The 22,670-nt window shown below is 43.7% G+C and overlaps 1 protein-coding gene across 9 annotated transcripts in view; it reads right to left on the minus strand.

The window, feature by feature from the left end:
• Positions 1-4,068: 4,068 nt before the first annotated feature.
• LOC311134489 (A-kinase anchor protein 13-like) overlaps positions 4,069-22,670 on the minus strand; it is a 111,177-nt gene continuing 92,575 nt past the window's right edge. For 4 of the 9 annotated variants that reach the window (XM_084168187.1, XM_084168186.1, XM_084168181.1 and 1 more), the window contains 20 exons: positions 21,386-21,453; positions 21,135-21,198; positions 17,301-17,454; positions 17,000-17,112; positions 16,581-16,727; positions 16,091-16,344; positions 15,852-15,977; positions 15,505-15,622; positions 15,062-15,313; positions 14,724-14,800; positions 14,024-14,205; positions 13,532-13,614; positions 13,231-13,431; positions 9,213-9,377; positions 9,021-9,091; positions 8,471-8,515; positions 8,190-8,240; positions 7,600-8,064; positions 6,968-7,307; positions 4,069-6,835 (listed from right to left, as the gene is read on the minus strand). In XM_084168187.1, the coding sequence (XP_084024313.1) occupies positions 6,777-6,835; positions 6,968-7,307; positions 7,600-8,064; positions 8,190-8,240; positions 8,471-8,515; positions 9,021-9,091; positions 9,213-9,377; positions 13,231-13,431; positions 13,532-13,614; positions 14,024-14,205; positions 14,724-14,800; positions 15,062-15,313; positions 15,505-15,622; positions 15,852-15,977; positions 16,091-16,344; positions 16,581-16,727; positions 17,000-17,112; positions 17,301-17,454; positions 21,135-21,198; positions 21,386-21,453 (3,035 nt within the window). In that variant the 3' untranslated portion in view covers positions 4,069-6,776. The remainder of the gene's footprint in view (positions 6,836-6,967; positions 7,308-7,599; positions 8,065-8,189; positions 8,241-8,470; positions 8,516-9,020; positions 9,092-9,212; positions 9,378-13,230; positions 13,432-13,531; positions 13,615-14,023; positions 14,206-14,723; positions 14,801-15,061; positions 15,314-15,504; positions 15,623-15,851; positions 15,978-16,090; positions 16,345-16,580; positions 16,728-16,999; positions 17,113-17,300; positions 17,455-21,134; positions 21,199-21,385; positions 21,454-22,670) is intronic. The other 5 variants (XM_084168182.1, XM_084168189.1, XM_084168183.1 and 2 more) reach the window with 4 other exon arrangements.

Below are 22,670 nucleotides of genomic sequence, written 5' to 3' on the forward strand. Positions count from 1 at the left end.
ATTATTCTGTAAGTAAATCCGGCCACTCCATTTAGTATGATATGTTACGTTTCGTATGGTATGTATTAATTTGAGGATTTCTGGCATCCATTTCACATGATATGTTACAAATTACAATTCGTATGATATGTTACGAATTCCATTCTTTTGCTAACGTTAGCTAGGTGGCTAACGTTAGCTAGGCTAGGAGTTAGGGTTAGGGTTAAGTTAGGTTAAAAGGTTAAGGTTAGGGGAAGGGTTAGCTAAAACGGTTAAGGTTAGCGTTAGGGAAGGGTTAGCTAACATGCTAAGTAGTTGAAAAGTTGCTAATTAGCACAAATACTAAAGCCGTCCGTGATGAGATTCGAAGACACAACCTTTGGGTTGTTAGAGGTTTGCGTTATACGCCCACCCACCCTCTTTCATTTTTGCCTTAAGTAACCATACCAAACGTAACATATCATACTAATTTGAGTGCCCCAGATTTACATTTACTATGTTACGTCTGGTCTTTGAGAGAAGGCTGGCCTGCCTGTCTGCCTGCCCCCTGCCTGGCTGCTACAGCACAGTGGGAGGCCAGAGAAAAGCAATAATAGGCAGTGAGGAAAAGTGCTTTTGAAGTGGATGTACGTTACAGAAAATTAGGTCTGGTTCAGAAGAGGTTTGCGTTATACGCCCACCCGCCCTCTTTCATTTTTGCCTTAAGTAACCTTCCGCCTTACGTAACCATACCAAACGTAACATATCATACTAATTTGAGTGCCCCGGATTTATATTTACTATGTTACGTCTGGTCTATGAGACAAGGCTGGCCTGCCTGTCTGCCTGCCCCCTGCCTGGCTGCTACAGCACAGTGGGAGGCCAGAGAAAAGCAATAATAGGCAGTGAGGAAAAGTGCTTTTGAAGTGGATGTACGTTACAGAAAATTAGGTCTGGTTCAGAAGAAAGTCAGATCTTTTTAACACCTTAAAAAGGAGCATGAACTCTCTGGAGAAGCATTGTTATTCTCTCTCTCTCTCTCGGGATCAATACAGCCCTAATGCCATAATTTACGAGTAATGTAAAAAAGAGGGAGAAAAACAAGAAGAGAAGGAGAGAGAGCTGCAGAGCGGAAGCAGCCTAGTTCTGAACCTTTAAGAGTCCAGGTGAAATATGAGTTGCCGATGATGGGAGCTGCTGAGGGGGTAAATTATGAACCCCAGCGCGGCCGCCTCATCATCGCCGCCCCCAGGGAGAGGAGGCCCTGAGATGGATGGAAATGGATTCAGTCCCTCTGCCTGACATTTCCATCAGACAGCGACTGAGTTCAATATTAACCCATAGGCAGGGTGCTGCCTGCGTGGTGCATGGGGGGAAGGGGAGAGGCAGGGATGTAGTGTGAGCCACTGAACTGTGGTGCTTCCAAGGTGAAATATACAGAAGTGAGAGGCACAGGCTTGTATAAACCCAGGCTTGCCAGTTATACAGCTTTCATTGCAAAACAGACATCAGGCAGCCATCCATCTGAGAGGATCGCCCGTCTCATCAATGTTATTATCACATCGAAACATCTCAATACCACACAGGCTGGCCTCTTACAGTCTATGTATGATATATCTTCATATTTAACAGTCTTTCATTGATGATGCCTCTACATTTTCTAGTAGCAGGAGGATATGCTTTATCCGGTATCAAGGTATTTCCCATGTCATGTAGGCTATAGGCCTATACTCTACTGAGGAAGATTATAAAATACTGTAGGGGAGAGTGGGGTAAATTGAGCCAAAGGGATATGTTGAGCAATCATTGTTTCTAGGAAACTATACACAAAATTAATAATTTGACCAAATATTAACAAACAGTTCATCATTTCATGGAGTCTGTGAACAAATAAATCACATAGAAAAAGTGGTAAGCAAGTTAGGTAAAAAAAAAACACACATTTTCACAGTCAAATGAATTTATTGTGTTGGAGGTTTCATGATGCTTGTATCTAAACCAAAGTAGATCATTTTAAGATTGTTTTATACATCAGTTGGGTTCTCTATAAGATTCAATATGAGGTCTGAAACCTAGCATGAAAGTGCATCCTTGTAGCTGTGTGGGCTAATATAGTCAAAATGTTTGCCTTGGGGTAAATTGAGCCAATGGTTGAGCCAATGGTAAGTTGAGCAAAATGACATGTTTTCTTCCCAGGCGTAATGCAAGGCATTATTGCTGGGATATGAGGTAACATCAGGGCCTGGCCTATGTTAAAAGTGTACAAAAAAAGTACAAAGTGTTTGTTAGGTGTTAAGCCTGTGCTAAAAGATGCTTCATATGATTAAAAGACAAAAAAGCGATTGTGTTGAATTGTGTTTGGGAAATAGACATGGTGTTAAAGTGGTAGTGGTAATATTTCATTCAGTACAGAAATGTGTAGACAGTTTAACTTACCCTGTCGCACGTCTCAACTTACACCATACCCGGGATACGTTGTGCCAAGAGACCCCTTTTTTTGGACAAGCTATGTTTTCAAAACTGTAATGTTTACATGAATTCTGATTATTTCCAGGGATACACAACATCCTGAAATATAGGTAGATGTCTTTGTCAGAAATAATACTATATTTCCCTTGAAGGAGTGATGTTGAATGTAAAAATGGCTCAACTTACCCCACTCTCCCCTATGTTTACTATCACACAGAACAGCTCATTGAGGTTTGTACTATAATACTGTTTGTAAAAGGAGAATAATGACTCATGCCCATATCCCCCGCCTGCCACTATTTTCTAGCGAACATACAGACAATATTTATATGCCCATTGTCACGGAACACAACAAAGGCTCAGGTTTCTTTTGAATGTTTGTCCCTTTCCTTTCTTCCCCCAGATGGAGCAGAATGGCTTGGCTCTTTCACATTACACACCAATCTACACCAGGAGCTGGAGAAAGGTCACTACTGGCTGTGAGCAATGCATGATAATATCATCCTTTACAAGCCAAATCTCTGTTGATCTGCTCTGCTCACATTCTAATGGTGTGACAGGTCGCCCAGTCATTTTTCCACTGCAGTGGAGGGAGGGAGGGAGGGCCAGGGGGATTTGGAAACACTTTGAAAAGGTCATACTAGCGAAGATGAATATGTGGTTAGGTGAAGTTATAATGGCAGACATCTTGTAGGCTGGAGCTCTGGGGCTTTCGGAAATTTATATAGATCTGGACCCGAGTGTGTGGCATTTCAGAGAATCTGCCAGAGAATGCTCATTACAGACTAAAACAGCAGTCTGTAAACCTTATCCAAATACCATTATCAATCTGACTTTAAAAGTACAATATGGATACTAATTTGGACAACATAATATTCAGTAACACAGAAACTAAGAGTGGATAATGGGTTAGTTATACCACTGGTATTTTCATTTAAGTTAAAATATTATTTTGATGAACCGTTCTTTTTATGATAAACTAGAGAAAAATGAGTGCACATTCTTCTGTCAAGAATCGGGATAAGATCAAGATTGGATCTGATTACAAACCATTTTCTTATCTTCTTCCCCTCCTCTTACCTTAAAGTCCTGTGTTCCTCCTCTGCGCAGTGCGGTGCAGGCCAGCTGGGCAGGGTCACTTGTTGTCACGAACAAAGGCAGAGCTAGTCACGTCCAGAAGTGGGCTCCACCACATCCTCTCCCACAGAATCCCTCCTGAAGCCACTCTCAGCCCAAAGAGCTAGCAGTGAGCTGGATGAAAAAGCGTTCTACAGTGAGAAAAACAAGCACGTTTCTATCTTGTCCATGGAGCGGAACACACAAGCTCAAAGACAGACAACGTCCCCTGCAAAGAGGAATGGCAGTTTTGCGAAGTACCTCGTTGTCAAACTAGACAGCACAGGATCAGAGAGCGAGACAGAGTAACAACAGGTGGTTAAATCAAACATACCCTCTGTACAGTTGGCATCAGTCAGTCAATTAAGGCGTACATTCACCCAATAACTGTGAAACACGATCCGGGCGGAGTTGTCCTGACTGACTGGCCATAATGTGTGGTCCAGAGGTACACCAAAGCCATTCCATTCTAGTACAAGCTATTAACACACGAAGACAAGGGGAGAAAATAGACACAGACACACATTTCAGTTGACAAACAATAATAGTTATTTATTAAGGGAAAAATGAATGTACATTTTATGCCTCCAAAACAGGGAGAACACTGATAAATAAAGCCTAATTATAAAAAGCTTAAATTGATCCAAAAATCCACAATCAATACTTTAAAAGTTCGATTTGTACATGACACATATTTACATAATTGTTGTTTTGCCCTTTTTATTTTTTACATGGAATTCAGCAAGAAAAAAAATGTACCTTTTTAGTACATACAACATATTACTTTAAAAGCACTGGTTTACAATATAACTGTAAAACACACTCCAACCCCTCACAGATGCTGGTTAATAGTGCATTTCAATTTGAGCATAATATCTTTGCATTTGCCACAATGCATCATGTACAACGTTTCAGAGCTACTGTTGCACTGCTCAACTTCTATACCGTAGAAGTTGAAGGGATAATTAGCAGATATTCCTGGAGGAATATAAAGTGGTGAGGGTAGGGTCTAATGTAGGTGCGTTCACACCTGTCAAAAGTGGAATCTGTCTATTCATGCATGTCAGTGTGTGAATGAACCAATCAATCAAAATGCCAATGATCCCTCCCTATGCTTTCACTTTTGTAAAATCACTAAGCAAGGCCATAATACACCTTGTTAATGTGGTGTTTCACATTGCATATATATGACCAGGGGGCATTGTTGTGAGATATCAAGATGACAAATCCCACTGAGTGAATAGTGGTGGAAAATTGACAAAGCGCCATCTGATGGTCAAAAGAAGGCAAGATGAGGCAGAAAAGAGGAAGCAGAACAGTTATGAGTTAGTGATTAGCACCATATTTCAGTTTTACAGACAGTCAGGAGAGGGGATGGCTTTTCTGTGCTTTCGCCTTCAATTCTGCTCATCAGCAGAAAAGAGAAAGAACACAACTCTGCTGAAATATTAGGCTTTATGCAGTTCTGGTTATACGAATCAAAACCCGAAACTGGAGCGTAGATGGAAAAAAAATCAATGAATAAAATCCAGGGACATTAATTATTCTGGACCATTTGAGAGGCACAAGAGAGTTTATGGCACCACAGTCCATCGTATACAAGAGCAGACTGCAGGGAAAATAGGGAAATATGAGGTTGTGTCCAGAGTAAAGGTTTGGTTTGGTTTTACTAAAAGTACAGCCTGTCCTGCAGGCTGATATATCCATGTAATTCCAATGGGATTAACAAAGGGAATGGTTGGTCCGGGCTAGATTAATCTATTCCAATATCAGCATTCAAATATTACTGGGGGAAGAAAATCTGAATTTCGGTCCATTCTTGTGAGATAGCTATTCCTTAGTTTCGACTCAGTCTGGGTCAATTGAATGATTGTCACTCAATGTCAAGGAGAAAGTCTCTTCACTTGTAACAGACTGAATATTATCTAAAGTGCTCATCACCTTCAAACCGTGTGTGCCAGTATTGCATTGCAGTGATTGACAAATAAAATGGTTCACAAATTCAAGTGTGCAGTGGAGGAATACAACAAGTACCACAAATGTTTCTTCTACCTATTCAGTCTGCTGGAACCGTAACAAACAGTTTTCATCATTACATTCAAATGCAAAGTGGACAATTATCTCCCTTACACAGAATCTCTTTCTTCCTCATCTGTCTCTCTCTCTCTCTGAGACATGCTTATCTTTCTCTCCTCTCCTCTGCTACAAGCTATTCTTTCTCTTTGCTTGTCTTCCATTTCTCCCAGACTCATTCATCCTCCTCTCATAACTCTGTCAGTCATGTCTCCTCTGCCCTGACATTGAGTCGCCTTTCTTTAGAACTTCTACAATGTTGCATTTTAATCATTTAGCAGATGCTCTTATCCAGAGAAACTTACAGGAGCAATTAGGGTTAAGTGCCTTGCTCAAGGGCACAACAACATATTTTTCACCTTTGCCAGCTCAGGGATTCAAACCAGCGACCTTTCGGTTACTGGCCCAACGCTCTTAACCGCTAGGCTACCTGCTACCCATTTGAGTGATTATATTGTATAACTTCTGACGTAGAGTTGATGGGAGAAATTTGCCTCAAGTTCCTTACAGGCGGGAATGAAGCATTATGGGGCCCAGTGTTAAGCAATACCTTGACAAGTATGACAAGAAAACCATTGTATAAGCTTTACTCACTCAACTGGAATTGTTAAATAGGGTGTATGCTCTCTTTTGTCATTTTGGCTATTAGGGTATACTTGAATTTGTGAAATGCAGAACATTCTATAACAGTCCCCACGGCACCTGCTCTGTTAAATCTTCCCTTCAGATAGAAAATGAATGTTAGCTACTGTATACTTCATGAATGATACAATTTCCTCTACCCATGGTATAACTCCTGAAACTGTCCAAATCATATCTGAACACTATCAAAGCCAAGGCAACCAACCCATGCAAGCCAATCCAATCCATGCCACATCAGACTTGCAGAATCCTAATTCTGTTCATCCAAAAGTCACACCTCGACACTTCAGAATGGCAACTGGGAAGTGTCTGCATGGTTCCCTAAAAAGGTCACAGGAAATGCTCTAGTTGTACTTCCTGTCCATGGCCATCCCCTTCAGGTCAGTGGGTAGGGTACAGGATGTCAATGGGGTGCATATCTATCTGGCCACACTACTACAGAGTCTGGGCAGTCAGCTGATGCAGTCACTGTGATGCTGTGAGTGTGGGGCATTGTGGGATAGTGGACCCCCAAGGAATCAGCAGAAGAAGATCTCTCCATCGGCCTGAAGCCCTGTGACCCCAGTGTTCTGGGGATCTGTGGAGAAGAAAGATGGACATATACTTTAGTTAGACTACACTGTAACAATATCCCTCAGTGTCTAGCACAGGTAAGTAGACTTTTACCATGGCTCTATTTTCCTTACAAAGATGTGTGCTGCTAGTTTACCTGGCTGTGATTGGCCCTTCCCTTTCTTCTTCTTCTTCTCCTTCTTGTCCTTGGTCTTGGCCAGCTGCATCAGGCGGTTGGGGATTTGGTTCTGGCCGTCTGTGCTGCTCTGGGCCTTGGAGCTGGCGTTGGAGGAAGAGGACGAGGAGGAGAAGGGGTTCAGGTTCTTCCCTTTCCTCTTGGATCCCATCCTGAGGAAGGGGTCTTTGGTGGCGGGGGAGGAGGACAGCTCTGCCTCCCCTCCTCCAGGCTCTTTATCCAGAGAGGTGGAGCTCTGAAACTTCATGGACTCCTCTGAGGTGGAGGAGGGCGTCCGCTGGGTCCTGTGTGCCTGCTCTGCCTACCGATCAAATCAAACACCATGCAACAAGAAAAATAGTTACGCTTCACATACACTTAGTGATGTTATCTTAAAATTAATGTAAGAGATTATATCTCGGAGTCAAGGTTGAGCTAGCTTTAGGATTAGAAGCTCAGGCTTGAGCCCAGGTGGAGGTTAGGGTAAGCAGTAAGTAAAGGGTTAATTCTAAGGGCATCACTAAATAATGTATGTGTAGTCAATTGTGGTAAAATGCTGTTACATCAAAGTAGCAGACAGAGAGCAATGGGCAGCACCAACTGTTCTAGCTCACCTCAGCCTTTTTCATCTGCTCCACCATCTCAGCCTCCCTCCGCAGCGTCTCCCTGTCTCTGTCCAGCTTCCTCTGGGCGTCCCTCAGCCTCTCCAGATCCCTCTGGTACTCCTCCTTCCTCCTCTGCAGCTCCTGCCTCTCCTCCTCCAGCTGCCTGCGCCTCCTCGCCGTCTCCTCGTCCTGCTCCTTCACCTGCGCCTCCCTGTCGCTCAGCCCCGACTCCCTCACCTCCCACTCCCTCTCCCTCCTCCTCCGCTCGTCAACGTGGGCCGCCTGCTGGCGCTGCAGGTTGGCTACCTCCTGCCTCTGCTTCTCCAGGCTGCGCTGCTTCTCCTGCTCGATCAGGGAGTTGGGCCGCGAGGAGGTGGAGGACAGGGAGGAGGTGGAGGAGTGGCGGGAGGCTGGCCGCTCAGCCAGAGCATGACGCTGGTTCTCGATGAAGGTGTCCTGCTGAACCACCACCGCCTGCAGAACACACACGGATGTAAACAGTCGTATCACCTATACTAATGGACTGCTTGTGTGTCAGTGTGCTTTTTAGCAGCTCTATTTGGTCTAACCATAGAGGAGATGTGAGGAAGTGTCCGTACCTGCAGTGTGTTGAGGAGGTCATGGAGATGTGTGACACTATGGAGGACCTGCTATTAGACAGGAAGAGAGATTATAAAAAATGTCACCTCTGCATATGGTTACACAGTAGGTACATATACACAAAAATACTTCCTATGAAATAACCTACTGCATAGCACAGTACAGCAGAGAGAGGCTTGTGCGTGGGAGCAAATAGTGATGCCTCTCTCACAGAGCCAGTTAGTCAGTCAGGGATGTACAGTTTGCTGGAAGCCTAACATAGCGTAGGAGTCAGACCTACCTCACTGTTCCTCTTGAGCAGCAGCAGTAGGTTGTTGTTGCCCCCCTGTGGACGAAGACAAGCACAGCTGCAGTTAGTTACTGAGATATTAACAGAGCTACCGAGGGGCAATGTTAATCACCCCCTCAGAGGAAGAGCTTGATCCCACCTGCCTGCCGGAGAGGCCTGGGCCTGAGCAGAGGAGATTATAGGCATTCAAAGCACAGGGCTGCTCCCACACAGCCCAGCCTGGACCGGGGGCATCGCCTAGCCTCATGGAGCCTTAACAATATGGACTTCCTCAGTTTTGCTCAGCCCTCAGTCCAGGGCCAGGGCTAATGTCTGTCTGTTAATGTCAGTGGTGGTGATGGGCAGACGCAGGCCTTCTGAGACACAGCTCAGTTTAAATCCCTCCTGATGGCATGGGTTAGAAGAGTTAAAAATAATGGAAAGTTCATGCACAAAGTGCACGGTGTGTGTGTGTGTGTGTGTGTGTGTGTGTGGTGTGTGGTGTGTATCCTTTGATGTGGCACATACACACATCTCTGAGCTGTCTAGTTACTGTAATTACCTTCTTTAACACACTGTCTGACTCAGTCCTCCGAAGGTCTAATGAGTCATCCCCCTCTTCTTTCTCTCCGTCTGGAAGGAAAAACAGGAGACCTTTAGCCCACAGCTGCAGATAATGACAGTCACCTGCAGCATGACAGCCAGTCAGGGTACATAGGGAGAGAGGGAGTAGGAGTGTGTGAGTTGTTCTTACTCTTGGAGATGTTCATCTGGTGGCTGTCGAAGCCTCCGAAGGTCTCAGCGCGACGAGGCAGACAAACCGGCCCCACACTGCCCCCTGATGCATCCTGGGTACTGGACACCTGCTGCCCCACGGCCCCGCCCAGACTGCCATTCACCAGCACATGGAGAGTCTCCACTGAAACACACACAAACCACACACGTGAGGATAGGTCCTGCGCTCTGGTGTAGAGGGCTGCAGAGATCATTGAGGCGTGGTCTACATTTTTCATGCTGTGGGCGGGAGAGGGCATGCGGTCAGACAATTTTGGGATGAATTTTTTTTTTTGTTCTGCAGAATATTTGGAAACGCTGGTCTTTCTGCCTTGTATGCTTTAGCCTACCTATTGTATTAAAATCACATCTTTGTTGCATTATTCATACACTCTCAGAATTCGCTGCTTCAACTTCAGTAGCCTACCTCTCCTCTCCTAGTTGGGCGTGTGAGATCAAGTGTGCCTAGTATATGTGTAGCCTGCCTATGCATGGGTGGAGAATCACATGGTGGTTATCCTTCCAAGGAAATTAACTAATACAGGATTATATCGTTTACTACAGTGTCTGTAAATAAATATTGATAATGGAAAGAAGTGGAGGGCGCTCACCCAAGTGAGTCGTGGTGCAATCAAACAAATAATTGAAAACCCTTACGGAAGAAACACATGAATTCTACATGTGAAATCATGTGCAAACGTGTTTTTAGAAGATTTCACATGAGATATTATTGAGGGGATTCGATTATCTAGCATGGTTTGCCCCGGTGTGAGGAGTTTACTTTTGAAACCAGGCTGCCTCCCGGGCGTGAGCCAGGTGCCCTGTTCAAAGCCCACGGCGAAGTCGGCTCCAAACAAAAGTGACGTAGATTAAGCACGTGGAGTAATGAAAAAAGTGATTGCTTTTAGATATGCTTTATCTGCCTTCCAAATGAAAACTAGTTTGAAAATACTAACACATTTTATGGAAAAGAGATGTTGTATGTTTCTGGACAATGCACCATGCTGCCTTGTTGACAACATGACCGAGCGTCGCAGATTACTGTTTGATTTGAGAAGGACACTCCTCCCTCGCCACTTTTGCCCGTTCACGTCACTGGCCATAGACCGCTGCACCGCGGCTCAGGTTAATAGAACTCCCTCTATGTTTGCACATAGTAATGGTATAATGGTTTTAAAGTAAGTGGTACGCTGTTCATCTAAAACATATGAAGGAATCAGTTCATCTGACTATTCTCTCATCATTCATTTCATTTCCTTATTCAGCAATTTGAGTTTTTCTTGAGTGTATCTGGTATTTTCATATTTTATCAGGATTAGCTGTTGCGAAAACAGTAGCTACTTTTCCTGGGGTCCACACAAAACATGAAATATGACATAATACAGAACATTAATAGACAAGAACAGCTCAAGGACAGAACTACATAAATGTAAAAACGGCACACGTAGGCGTTGTGCCGTGAGGTGTTGCTTTATCAGTTTTTTTAAACCAGGTTTGCGGTTCTTTTGAGCAATATGAGATGGAAGGGAGTTCCATACAGTAATGGCTCTATATTATAGTAGACGCTTTCTTGAATTTGTTCTGGATTTGGAGACTGTGAAAATACCCCTGGTGGCATGTCTTGTGGGTTAAGCGTGTGTGTCAGAGCTGTGTGTAAGTTGACTATGCAAACAATTTGGAATTTTCAACATATTAATGTTTCTTATAAAAACAAGAAGTGATGCAGTCAGTCTTTCCTCAACTCTTAGCCAAGCGAGACTGGCATGCATAGTATTTATATTAGCCCTCTGATTACAATGAAGAGCAAGACTTCTGGGCCAGCTGCAGCTTAACTAGGTCTTTCTTTGCAGCACTTGACCACACGACTGGACAATAATCAAGATAAGACAAACTAGAGCCTGAAGGACTTGGTTTTTGGAGTGTGGTGTCAAAAAAGCAGAGCATCTATTTATTATGGACAGACCTCTCCCCTTCTTTACAACCATTGATTCTATATGTTTTGACCATGACAGTTTACAATTTAAGGTAACACCAAGTAATTTAGTCTCAACTTGTTCAACAGCCACACCATTCATTACCAGATTCATCTTCAGATTCAGAGGTCTAGAGCTTAGGGAATGATTTGTACCAAATACAATGCTCTTAGCTTTCGAGATGTTCAGGACCAGTTTATTACTGGCCACCCATTCTATATCTTTAACCAAGCTGAGATTGACTTTGACGTCCAAAGTGTAGGAATACAGTTGAAATCAGTCATTGACACAGACGTGGTGGAGTGGCAGAAATATCTGAATGCAGTGAACTAAGAGGTTGTGAGTTCAAATCCCAGGTCAGGACACATTAAATAATAATTACTGTATAAATGAACATGCAATGTAGTCATGTGTGTCAAATATGTAAGATGAAAAAACGATGTTTTCCACATGTGAACTTATGTGATTTTCCACATGTGAACTTATGTGATTTTCCACATGTGAACTTATGTGATTTTCCACATGTGAACTTATGTGATTTTCCACATGTGAAATCATGTGTTTTTTCCGTAAGGGAAGGAAAATGTGAAAGCATGCATATAGGTTACCATGGTGAGTGAGCGTTGCGCCTTTTCAATAAATATTGATTAGTCATTTATTTGTCTCTGCCTGCAAATTGTCGTGCTCCTAAAAAGGTAGGCTATATCCTATATGCAAAACGTAGCTCAAGAGAAAGTGCCACTGTCCGCTCTCATCATTCTTGCTGCTTCAATTTCAGTAGCCATACAGTTCATGCGAGATCAGGTGCGCGTGTGGTCTCAATTAAATAGCCTAGATTAGGCTATAGCCTATGCACAGGCGGAGAAGCACAGGGCAGTTATCTTTCCAAGGAAATTAACTTACTAAATATGATTAGCCTATAGTTTACTACATTGCATAGAATTAAATATGAATCACCCATATTTGTCTCCATCTGAAAGATGCCCCGCTCATAAAAGGTAGTCTATGAACCGTAGCTCAAGAGAAAGTGCATGTCTCTGCTCTCTCTCCAACTATGCTCTCTTCAAACTATGCCTAGCCTATTGGCTGATATAGCCCAGTAATACCTATAGCCTAATATAATGGGCCACGTGACAATCTCTGGTAATTTAACCTATTTCTTAAGTTATTTTTGCGCATTTTGTTATTGCCTATAGGGCGCACAATTGCTAGGACCATGGCTGGCAAGTAAACTGCGTCACATATGCCCAAAATAACCAGGGACCAGTTCTTGCGGGAGCAGGTGGGAGTCAGATAGAAAGCCAGCAGGAGGGAGCGGGCGGGTGTGGTATGAAGAAATTAGTCCTGCGCAGACCTCTACTCTGGTGCTTTATTCTTGCAGTACCGTGACATAAAATCATTCACAGTTGTGTGTTGTTTTTCATTGCTATTTGCCAGGTCTTGTGACCATTGCATGGTTACATGTACGCACACACATACACACGCACACACATCATCCTGTACGATTTCAGTAACGTCTACTACACACACTACTATCAGCTAAAGCAACCCAGTCAGACCTACATAAACTGGGTTACTAAGGGAAGAGAAAATGAGGAAAATATCAATATCTGGCCCATTACTCAACCTGCAGCTTTAAAGCAATCCATTTGTTTTCTTTCTGCACAGCAGAATCAGATTACACTTATGCATTGATTCCATCCCTGTCTACAGAGTGGAAAAAATGATATAAATAACTATGACAAGTACCCATATATCACTCTGACCTAAGCCAACAATGCGTTTTCAGCAGTATTCTGTAATCTCTCTGCCCTGGTCTTTCAGCTGCTACTGGCATTATATTATACATGGGGTATTTTCAGGTAATTCCCCAATTACTTCTAATTGGTTATGTGTTTCTTCAGGGGGAAATCACTGGTTGGGCCATGTGACCAGGTAATTCAATAGGTCACCACTGATTGGATAAAGGGTCACCTGTGTTGTGTGTGTGGTCTCTGGGCCGCCGACTGTCCACTCTTGACTCACCTTCCCTCAAGGCATCCTTCATGATGGGCTCTCCCTTGGTGACGTAGTCTGGGGTGGCTCTGAACAGCATCCTGGTCCTGATGGACTGGGCTGGGCTGGTCTCCTCCGCTGGGCCGCTGCCACCCTCACACATGTCCCTGAACACCTTCAACTTCTCCTTCAACAGACACACGATCTGCTCGTCCTTCTTCCTCAGCAGCTCTGGGAGGAACAGACAGAGGGAGACACTGTGGTTATTACCTGTCTTACTGGTCATATTTTTGGGCAAATGGTTAGCAGAACAAAAGAGAACAGGTTTTACCTCTCATCTCCCGTGCTTTGGTCTCCAGCAGTCTCTTGTCTTCCTCGGTCTCACTGGGGATTCCCTCATCATCATCCTTCTCTCTGTTCACATACACAATCATTTATCAATCAAACCATTTACACTGCATTTAAAATAATAAATACGTTAAAAAAACACATTTTCCGGGAACTAACACTCACGTCTTGACTTTTTTTTTTTACTACCTCTGACTTTGCTGATAGGTACTTTATTGAGTTGAAAAGAACTTACAATGACTGTGATATGTGGTTCTCCCACCTAGCTATCTTAAGATGAATGCACTAACTGTAATTCACTCTGTAAATGTAGTGTCAAGCTAACATGCTCTATATAGTATCTGTGGATATACTGTGTCTGTTCCCATATAAATAGAATTACATCTTTAAAAAAGAATAGAATTGCTGTGGTCTGAGGGGCTTCTCCCATTCTAGTATTTCTATATCTATGTGTGTTCCTGTCTAACTGACTCACATGGAGTGCATGGCGTCCTGTATGAGCTGCATCCAGGTGTTGCGTTCCTCCTTGGTGCTGGCCAGCACCTCCACCATCTCTGGCTTCTCTATCCCCGCTGTGATCAGGAAGAGACCCCTCTCCTCGTTAGCCACCTCCCGCACTATCAGCTTCTGCAGGGAGATCACTGTGGACCGCTGATCCTGAGGGATGGAAGAGAGGGGGTGGAGGGGAAAGAGAGGGGGGGAGGAATGGAGGGAGAGGCGGGAAGAGAGAGAGGGAAGGAGAGGGAGGAAGGAGGTGAAAGGATGTTTAGACCAGATTTCTATTGAAGGATGTATAGACCAGTGGGAGGTTTCTATGGAAGCTACTTGCGGGAAATTCAATGTTTAGCCCAAGGAAACGGGAACTGAATGAAAACTCCAATCTCCACTGAATGATAAAAAACTGCAGGATAGCAAAATTCTGCCAAGAGTGTAACCATGCCAATGTTACTGGTTCATTAAAACGTGCATATACCATACAATAGCCTTGTGTGGTAGTCTTACACAATATAGCTGGAAAACCTAGATAGACCTGTATTGTAACAGCAAAGCAAGCTAATCTTGGAGTAAACTAACGCGTGATAGACCTGTATTGTAAAAAAAAGGGCATGGTTCTTTATACTTCAGAGTGTAGTACCATAGGGAACAATGTGCTGGGAATAACAAACATAACATACCAGTGAGGCAAAGACATATTTCTGGTCTTTCTCCTGGAGGAACACAAACACGTCAGACAGCAGCATGGCCTGGACATCTATGGAAAATAACAGAGTCAGGATCAGTGGAGGAAAGAAGGGGGGGGGGGGAATAGAGAGAGGGAGAGAGAGAGAGAGAGAGAAAGAGACGGAGGGGGAATAAGAGAGCGAGAAGGGGAGAGAAGGGCAAGAAAAATATAGAAAGAGTGGGGGAGAGAGGAGGGGATGAGAAAGAGAGGAGATGGAGAAAGAGAGAGAGATAGACAGGAGAGAGCAAGAAAGAGAGCGTGAGACAGTGATAAACGAGGCTGATCCCATACCCTTTAGCCTGCCTGCAGAGTTCTTGAGCTGCAGCGGTCCGTCATGCAGCAGCCTCCTGCCTCTCACCAGGTCCTCCCGTGCAAACATCTGTCCGCTCTTCATCCTCTGAATGGACTTGCTGTCCGTACGACTGTACACCTCTTTTAACCGTTTCTTCTTATCATGTTCGTTCACCTTGCTGTCCACTGCATTTAGAATCTCCTTCACCAGCCTCAGAGCCTGGGTTATATCCTCATGGTCCTCCTCGTTCTCTGTACATGTCAAACATCAGCATGTCACTTCAATACATATTGTACAGAGGCCAAGACTTCCCAACAATCTCCATTGCGTTCTTTCTGCTACCAACAAAGTTTACGAGTGCCATTCAAAGCATACAGAATAAGACTATATAACATTACTCAGAAGAGGTGTAGCTATAAGTCTCACAGGAGGTCTCTCTCACCTTTGGTGTGCTGCAGTATCCTCTGTAGTAACACGGGGTACTTGGTTATTCGCTGTGTCACTAATAAGATGCACTCTGGGATGCCTAGTCTTCGGACGATTGTGCTACTCATCTTTTTCTGAAAAACAAATAAAATAGAGATACTTATATAGTGTTTCATACAATGTCTTAATGATGACTTTAGCAGATGTAAATGTGTGTTTAAACCCACACAAAAAAATGACAACAGAGTGTTGGCCCCATCTGGTGGAGAGAGTGATATTTTCCATACTGTTTAGGGCCCTAATTATTGATGGTGAGATTAGGATATGTAAACAAACATCACGCTGACACCAGAGAGTAGTTACCTTGATAAAGGCTTGGAAGCGTTTGTCTTTGGTGTGAAGCTCCTTATAAAAGTTGACCGCCTCATTGTGGCGGCTGCAGAATTTCCCATATACTTTTTTCATGCGGTCGGCATTGGGACCTGAGAACTGAACACCAGACAAGAAAATCATGTAAGATTACTACCAACAAACCGATTTGCCTAATAATCAACATTTCTACAACATTCAACGTTCTCTAAACCAAATCTCCCCCTGCTGACCTGTGAGACAAGCACATCTCCTATCTTGCGGATGAGGAAGCTACCGTCGTCCCGGCCCTCGATGGAGGATTCCCTCTTGCGTTCCAGGAGGTGTGTGAAGAAGTGTGTGTGTAGTTCCAGGAGTTCATCCAGCATGGGGAAAACTCGCTCCACCACCTGGGTCTCCAGTTGCACCTCCTTTTGCAGTCCCTTACTGTACACCTCAGACATGATCCTCAGCGTCCGCACGTGGTGCATCTCTGTCTGGACCAGTTCTGGAGAGGGGCATGATGGGAATGGTTATAGTATTATAAAAATGATTTAGGGTTAAAGATGAGGGGTTATAGTGTGAATTCCCAATGAACAGCACCCTACTATTGCGTTTGTAGTGAGTAACCGATATCCTAACCCACAATCCTGATGATATGATAACTTCTCCAATAAATTGCTTGAACGAAACAAAGTAAATCCCAATGTAATGGCATGAGTGGTAGTGCGAGTGTCCTCCTACCATAGATTACGTCCTGTCTCTTGACCACTTCCTTCTTGAGCCCCTTCACATACTTCTTGTCCACAGTGAAGGTCCAGGAGTCTGCCTCCAGATCCTTAGACTCCGCCTCAAACTCCCCCATCAGCTGGCTGTCCATCATTTCAGTCCCTACGACAACACAGACAGGAACACGAGGGCTTGCTATACTGTAGGTACTGTGAGCATACGTGTGCGCTCCTACACATACACTGTTCATTACTGAGCTAGGATCAATGCAATCAATACATTGAAATAAAACAGCTGAAAACATCGGAGGTAATCTGAACATGTTCAATGTGTTTCACATTTGCTCACTCATTTGAAGCGATCCCTACAATGATGGGGGAACAATGATTAGACAATACAGGCTCTATGACTTGATGACTCTTAGGGTAACTCACCTTCATCAGTGAGAGACTCAGTGGACTCGTTGACCTTGGAGATCTTGTGTAGTGAGTCTGTGGACTGGGACAGGTACTTCAAGCCCTTCAGAGGCATCTCATCCATCAATGGCCTGCATGGACAGACAGACGGAGTGGGAGAGAGAAACATAGTTAGTGAAAGAGTGACTATCAGAGTAATAACATAAGTTGCGTACACACTCACACAAGTGATGAGTGTGTCAGCATGAAAATGTACAACCTGAGTGTGTGAAGGGGGCGATAGTGAGCTGGTTGGTGGTTGAGTGGTGTTGTGTCTCACCCTGCGATATTGCTGATGGAGATGCTCTTGGACAGGTTGCTGGAGAGGATGCTGGGATTCCTGCGAGGCACCACCGCCGCCACCGTGACCATGGCCTGGTTGTCAGGGGACGAGATGGCAGACCACGGACGCTCCCGAGATGACGACGACGTGGCTGATCACAAGCACAGAAATTAGTATTTAGTATATCTCATAGAGATATGGGTGCACATAAATGCACAGGCAGCCTAATGCATATGGACACAAACTTACTGTACTTAAAAATATACATGCAGTACTTGAGAATACATACATGCAGTACTTGAGAATACATACATGCAGTACTTGAGAATACATACACTACCGGTCAAAAGTTTTAGAACACCTCCATTTTTCCAGTTTTTATTGAAATTCACACAGTTTAATGTCTTAATGTACTCTGAAATTAAAAGCGTAGAACAAATACACAATTGGAGACAAAAATAAATCATGGAATCGTTTTGTTTAACAAAATGTAATCAACATTTTTGACTCATCAAAGTAGCCACCTTTTGCAGACATAACAGCCGAACACACTCGTGGCATTCTTTCTACAATGCAAATCAAATATTGTTCGGAAAGTTCTTCCCAACACTGTTGCAGAAGATCCCACAAATGTGTTGCACTTGTAGGGTGCTTTGCTTTCACCCTTCTGCCCAGTTCATCCCAAACCAGCTGGATGGGGTTTATGTCTGGAGACTGTGCTGGCCATTCCATGATTTGAAGTCTACCGTCTTGTTATTTTCTTCTAAGGTAGTTCTGACAGCCTGGAGGTACAGTGAGGGAAAAAAGTATTTGATCCCCTGCTGATTTTGTACGTTTGCCCACTGACAAAGACATGATCAGTCTATAATTTTAATGGTAGGTTTATTTGAACAGTGAGAGACAGAATAACAACAACAAAATCCAGGAAAACGCATGTCAAAAATGTTATAAATTGATTTGCATTTTAATGAGGGAAATAAGTATTTGACCCCTCTGCAAAACATGACTTAGTACTTGGTGGCAAAACCCTTGTTGGCAATCACAGAGGTCAGACGTTTCTTGTAGTTGGCCACCAGGTTTGCACACATCTCAGGAGGGATTTTGTTCCACTCCTCTTTGCAGATCTTCTCCAAGTCATTAAGGTTTCGAGGCTGACGTTTGGCAACTCGAACCTTCAGCTCCCTCCACAGATTTTCTATGGGATTAAGGTCTGGAGACTGACTAGGCCACTCCAGGACCTTAATGTGCTTCTTCTTGAGCCACTCCTTTGTTGCCTTGGCCGTGTGTTTTGGGTCATTGTCATGCCGGAATACCCATCCACGACCCATTTTCAATGCCCTGGCTGAGGGAAGGAGGTTCTCACCCAAGATTTGACGGTACATGGCCCCGTCCATCGTCCCTTTGATGCGGTGAAGTTGTCCTGTCCCCTTAGCAGAAAAAAATGTTTCCACCTCCATGTTTGACGGTGGGGATGGTGTTCTTGGGGTCATAGGCAGCATTCCTCCTCCTCCAAACACGGCGAGTTGAGTTGATCCCAAAGAGCTCGATTTTGGTCTCATCTGACCACAACCCTTTCACGCAGTTCTCCTCTGAATCATTCAGATGTTCATTGGCAAACTTCAGACGGCCCTGTATATGTGCTTTCTTGAGCAGGGGGACCTTGCGGGCGCTGCAGGATTTCAGTCCTTCACGGCGTAGTGTGTTGCCAATTGTTTTCTTGGTGACTATGGTCCCAGCTGCCTTGCGAACCTTGACAAGATCCTCCCGTGTAGTTCTGGGCTGATTCCTCACCGTGCTCATGATCATTGCAACTCCACAAGGTGAGATCTTGCATGGAGCCCCAGGCTGAGGGAGATTGACAGTTATTTTGTGTTTCTTCCATTTGCGAATAATTGCACCAACTGTTGTCACCTTCTCACCAAGCTGCTTGGCGATGGTCTTGTAGCCCATTCCAGCCTTGTGTAGGTCTACAATCTTGTTCCTGACATCCTTGGATAGCTCTTTGGTCTGGCCATGGTGGAGAGTTTGGAATCTGATTGATTGATTGCTTCTGTGGACAGGTGTCTTTTATACAGGTAACAAGCTGAGATTAGGAGCACTCCCTTTAAGAGTGTGCTCCTAATCTCAGCTCGTTACCTGTATAAAAGACACCTAGGAGCCAGAAATCTTTCTGATTGAGAGGGGGTCAAATACTTATTTCCCTCATTAAAATGCAAATCAATTTATAACATTTTTGAAATGCGTTTTTCTGGATTTTTTTGTTATTATTCTGTCTCTCACTGTTCAAATAAACCTACCATTAAAATTATAGACTGATAATTTCATTGTCAGTGGGCAAACGTACAAAATCAGCAGGGGATCAAATACTTTTTTCCCTCACTGTATGTTTTGGGTCATTATCTTGCTGTAGGATGAAGCCCTGACCAGCTAGGTGTACACCAGAGGGTATTGCATGGCGCTGCAAAATGCTGTGGTGCCGTTTTGGTTCAGGGTGCCACTCACTTTGTGCAAGTCGGCGACTCTGGATCCAGCAAAAGAGCCCCAGACCATCACGCTTCCTCCTCCATGTTTGACAGTTGGTGTCACACACTGAGGAACCATCCTTTCGCCTACGCGACGGAGTACAAAAACCCTGTGTGATGAACCGAAGATTTCACATTTTCATTAATCGTTCCATAAGGCCTTCTTCCAGTCTTCAGTAGTCCACTGGCGGTGCTTCATGGCCCAGGCAAGCCTTCTTTTTTTTTTGCCATCTTAGCAATGGCTTTCTTACTGCCACTCCACCTGTCAAACCTGCAGCTCGAAGTCTTCTCTTCACAGTTGAAACTGAGACTTGCTTACTTCGACCAGTGTTAAGCTGTGCTTGAAGCTGTTGTCCTGTGAGCCGCATATCACGCAAGCTGTTGACCTCTTCCTGTCAGAGTTTCCTCCAGTTTCCAGGTGCCATTTGATGGTGTAGGAAACTGTACTTACTCACTGACACCTTGGCTTTCTTTGCAATTTCTCTAAAGGAAAGACCTACACTTTTAAGGGTTATAATGGTCTGTCTGTCTTCCTTTGTTAATTGCCTTTTTCTCGCCATTATGACAGCAATATACTACTTCCTGCAGTACAATACTGTCCAAATAATGCTTAAGAGGGTGTAGTAACACAGTATGTTCCAACACTGCTTTTATACAGACAGAGGGTTTGTAAGTAATCAACAAAAGTTGGGACACCTGTAGTAATTGTTAGCATCAACTTTCAAGGCTTAATTGACTTCCATTGCTGCAGAACAGCTGTAAGTTGTTAACCCTTTACTTGTTCCCTGAAAAAGGCCTCTTTTTATAACTCTGAAATGTACATTATTTTTCACTATATATTATTTTTTTTTTTACCTCTGGCAGTTTACCATTTCAGGTTATTCACTTGACTTGAACTGCTTAAATGTCAATAAAAACAGGAAAAAAAGTGTTCTAAAACTTTTGACCGGTAGTGCACATGCATTACTTGAGAATACATACATGCAGTACTTGAGAATACATACATGAGAATACATACATGCAGTACTTGAGAATACATACATGCAGTACTTGAGAATCAGTGGAGGCTGCTGCAGGGAGGACGGCTCATAATAATGGCTGGAATGGAGTTTAATGGACTGAATGGAGTGGTATCAAACATATGAAAACCATGTGTTTGATCCCATTCCATTCACTCCATTCCGGCCATTATTATGCGCCGTCCCATTCTCAGCAGCTAGATCATATTTGCATAGATAGAAACAAACATAGATATAGGTTTGATTAGAATGACAGACATGGAATTAGTGGACAAATAAGTATGTATTACATTTACATCTCAACATGACTCCGGACACGGATGCAGAATCTACCACGGTCTGCTGCTTCTGCTGCTGAAAAACACAACGGAATGTCCCCTTAAAATACAGTGGAGTATTACGATACATCAATGCCAATAACAAGCCTGTTGCCAATTCATTCACATGTTAGACAGAGACTGATCAGACACATTCTGTTCCTGTGTGTGTGAGTGAAGACGCATTGTAGACAGCTGAAAGACAGAGCAAAGCCAAACTTTACCTTCATTTTGACCTTGACACACACAGGAAGACTCTCTCTGCAGCCCTTATGGACCTGTGCATTGCAGTCTGAAATTATCAGAAGAAAAACAACATTAGGACAAAGAGTTGGTTGAAAAATTGGTCAAACACTGCAGAAAAAGCCTCCACTCATCTCACAGGACAGAATACTGTGATTCTAATGTAGGTAGAAAAAAAACAATGTTCACCTGCATCACGTGACTCATACCAAATCAACACTGCTTCGTTCACCTGCATCACGTGACTCATACCAAATCAACACTGCTTCGTTCACCTGCATCACGTGACTCATACCAAATCAACACTGCTTCTTTGAACCACCCTGAACTATAGAAACAAACAGACAACAAGACGAAACTCTAATCTGAATAAGCTGAGAAAATGCAGGCGCCATCAAAAAACTGCTCATCTAACCACATAAAAGCAACACAATGACTAACAGAGGAATCAGGGCTTAGTGTGGAGTATGAAAAGGCCATTGAGTTCAAAGAGCTCCTCTGCACCTCCACTCAAGCCCATCCAACTAACACCAACACAACAACAACAATTCAGGGAGGGAACAGAAGGGAAGGAAGACAACAATGAGCTAGCTGTTGCTCTCTCCCATATGGAGGTTTTACACAGTGAGAGGGGATTGTGTTGTGCAACAGGGTGTGTGTCCTTCTATTTTTTCATGGCCAGCTTGTGGGAGTTATTTTGATTGTGTGTCAAACACAGATCCTGACAGACTGAATCTCTCAAAGTTAAGCTGAGAGAACAGAGAGAGGAGGCAGGTGTCCATTACACTAAACTCTATTCTTTTATATTTTATACAAAACTTACTCACACTCCACAAAGCCCTATTTTACTTTCAAGCTAGCAGATAGAGTTAAGGATCACAGTCATTGATCAATATTTTGTTTTTCAATCTCTGAATTGTCAAAACTAAGGGCTTGTCAAACCCTTTGTGGGCCGCAATGCTGTGAAACACATCGTGACTAAAACTAAGTCACTTCTGAGAAATTTGACACGGAAACCTAAATAGGGCTTACAGCAAAATATCCTCTGCCAGTGTGTGTGAGAGACATACAGAGAGAGAGAGAGAGAGAGAGAGAGAGAGAGAGAGAGAGAGAGAGAGAGAGAGAGAGAGAGAGAGAGAGAGAGAGAGAGAGAGAGAGAGAGAGAGAGAGAGAGAGAGAGAGAGAGAGAGAGAGAGAGAGAGAGAGAGAGAGAGAGAGAGAGAGAGAGAGAGAGAGAGAGAGAGAGAGAGAGAGAGAGAGAGAGAG

The sequence above is a fragment of the Coregonus lavaretus genome (genome assembly GCF_964263955.1).
Source record: "Coregonus lavaretus genome assembly, chromosome: 9".
In the NCBI taxonomy this organism is placed as follows: domain Eukaryota; kingdom Metazoa; phylum Chordata; class Actinopteri; order Salmoniformes; family Salmonidae; genus Coregonus; species Coregonus lavaretus.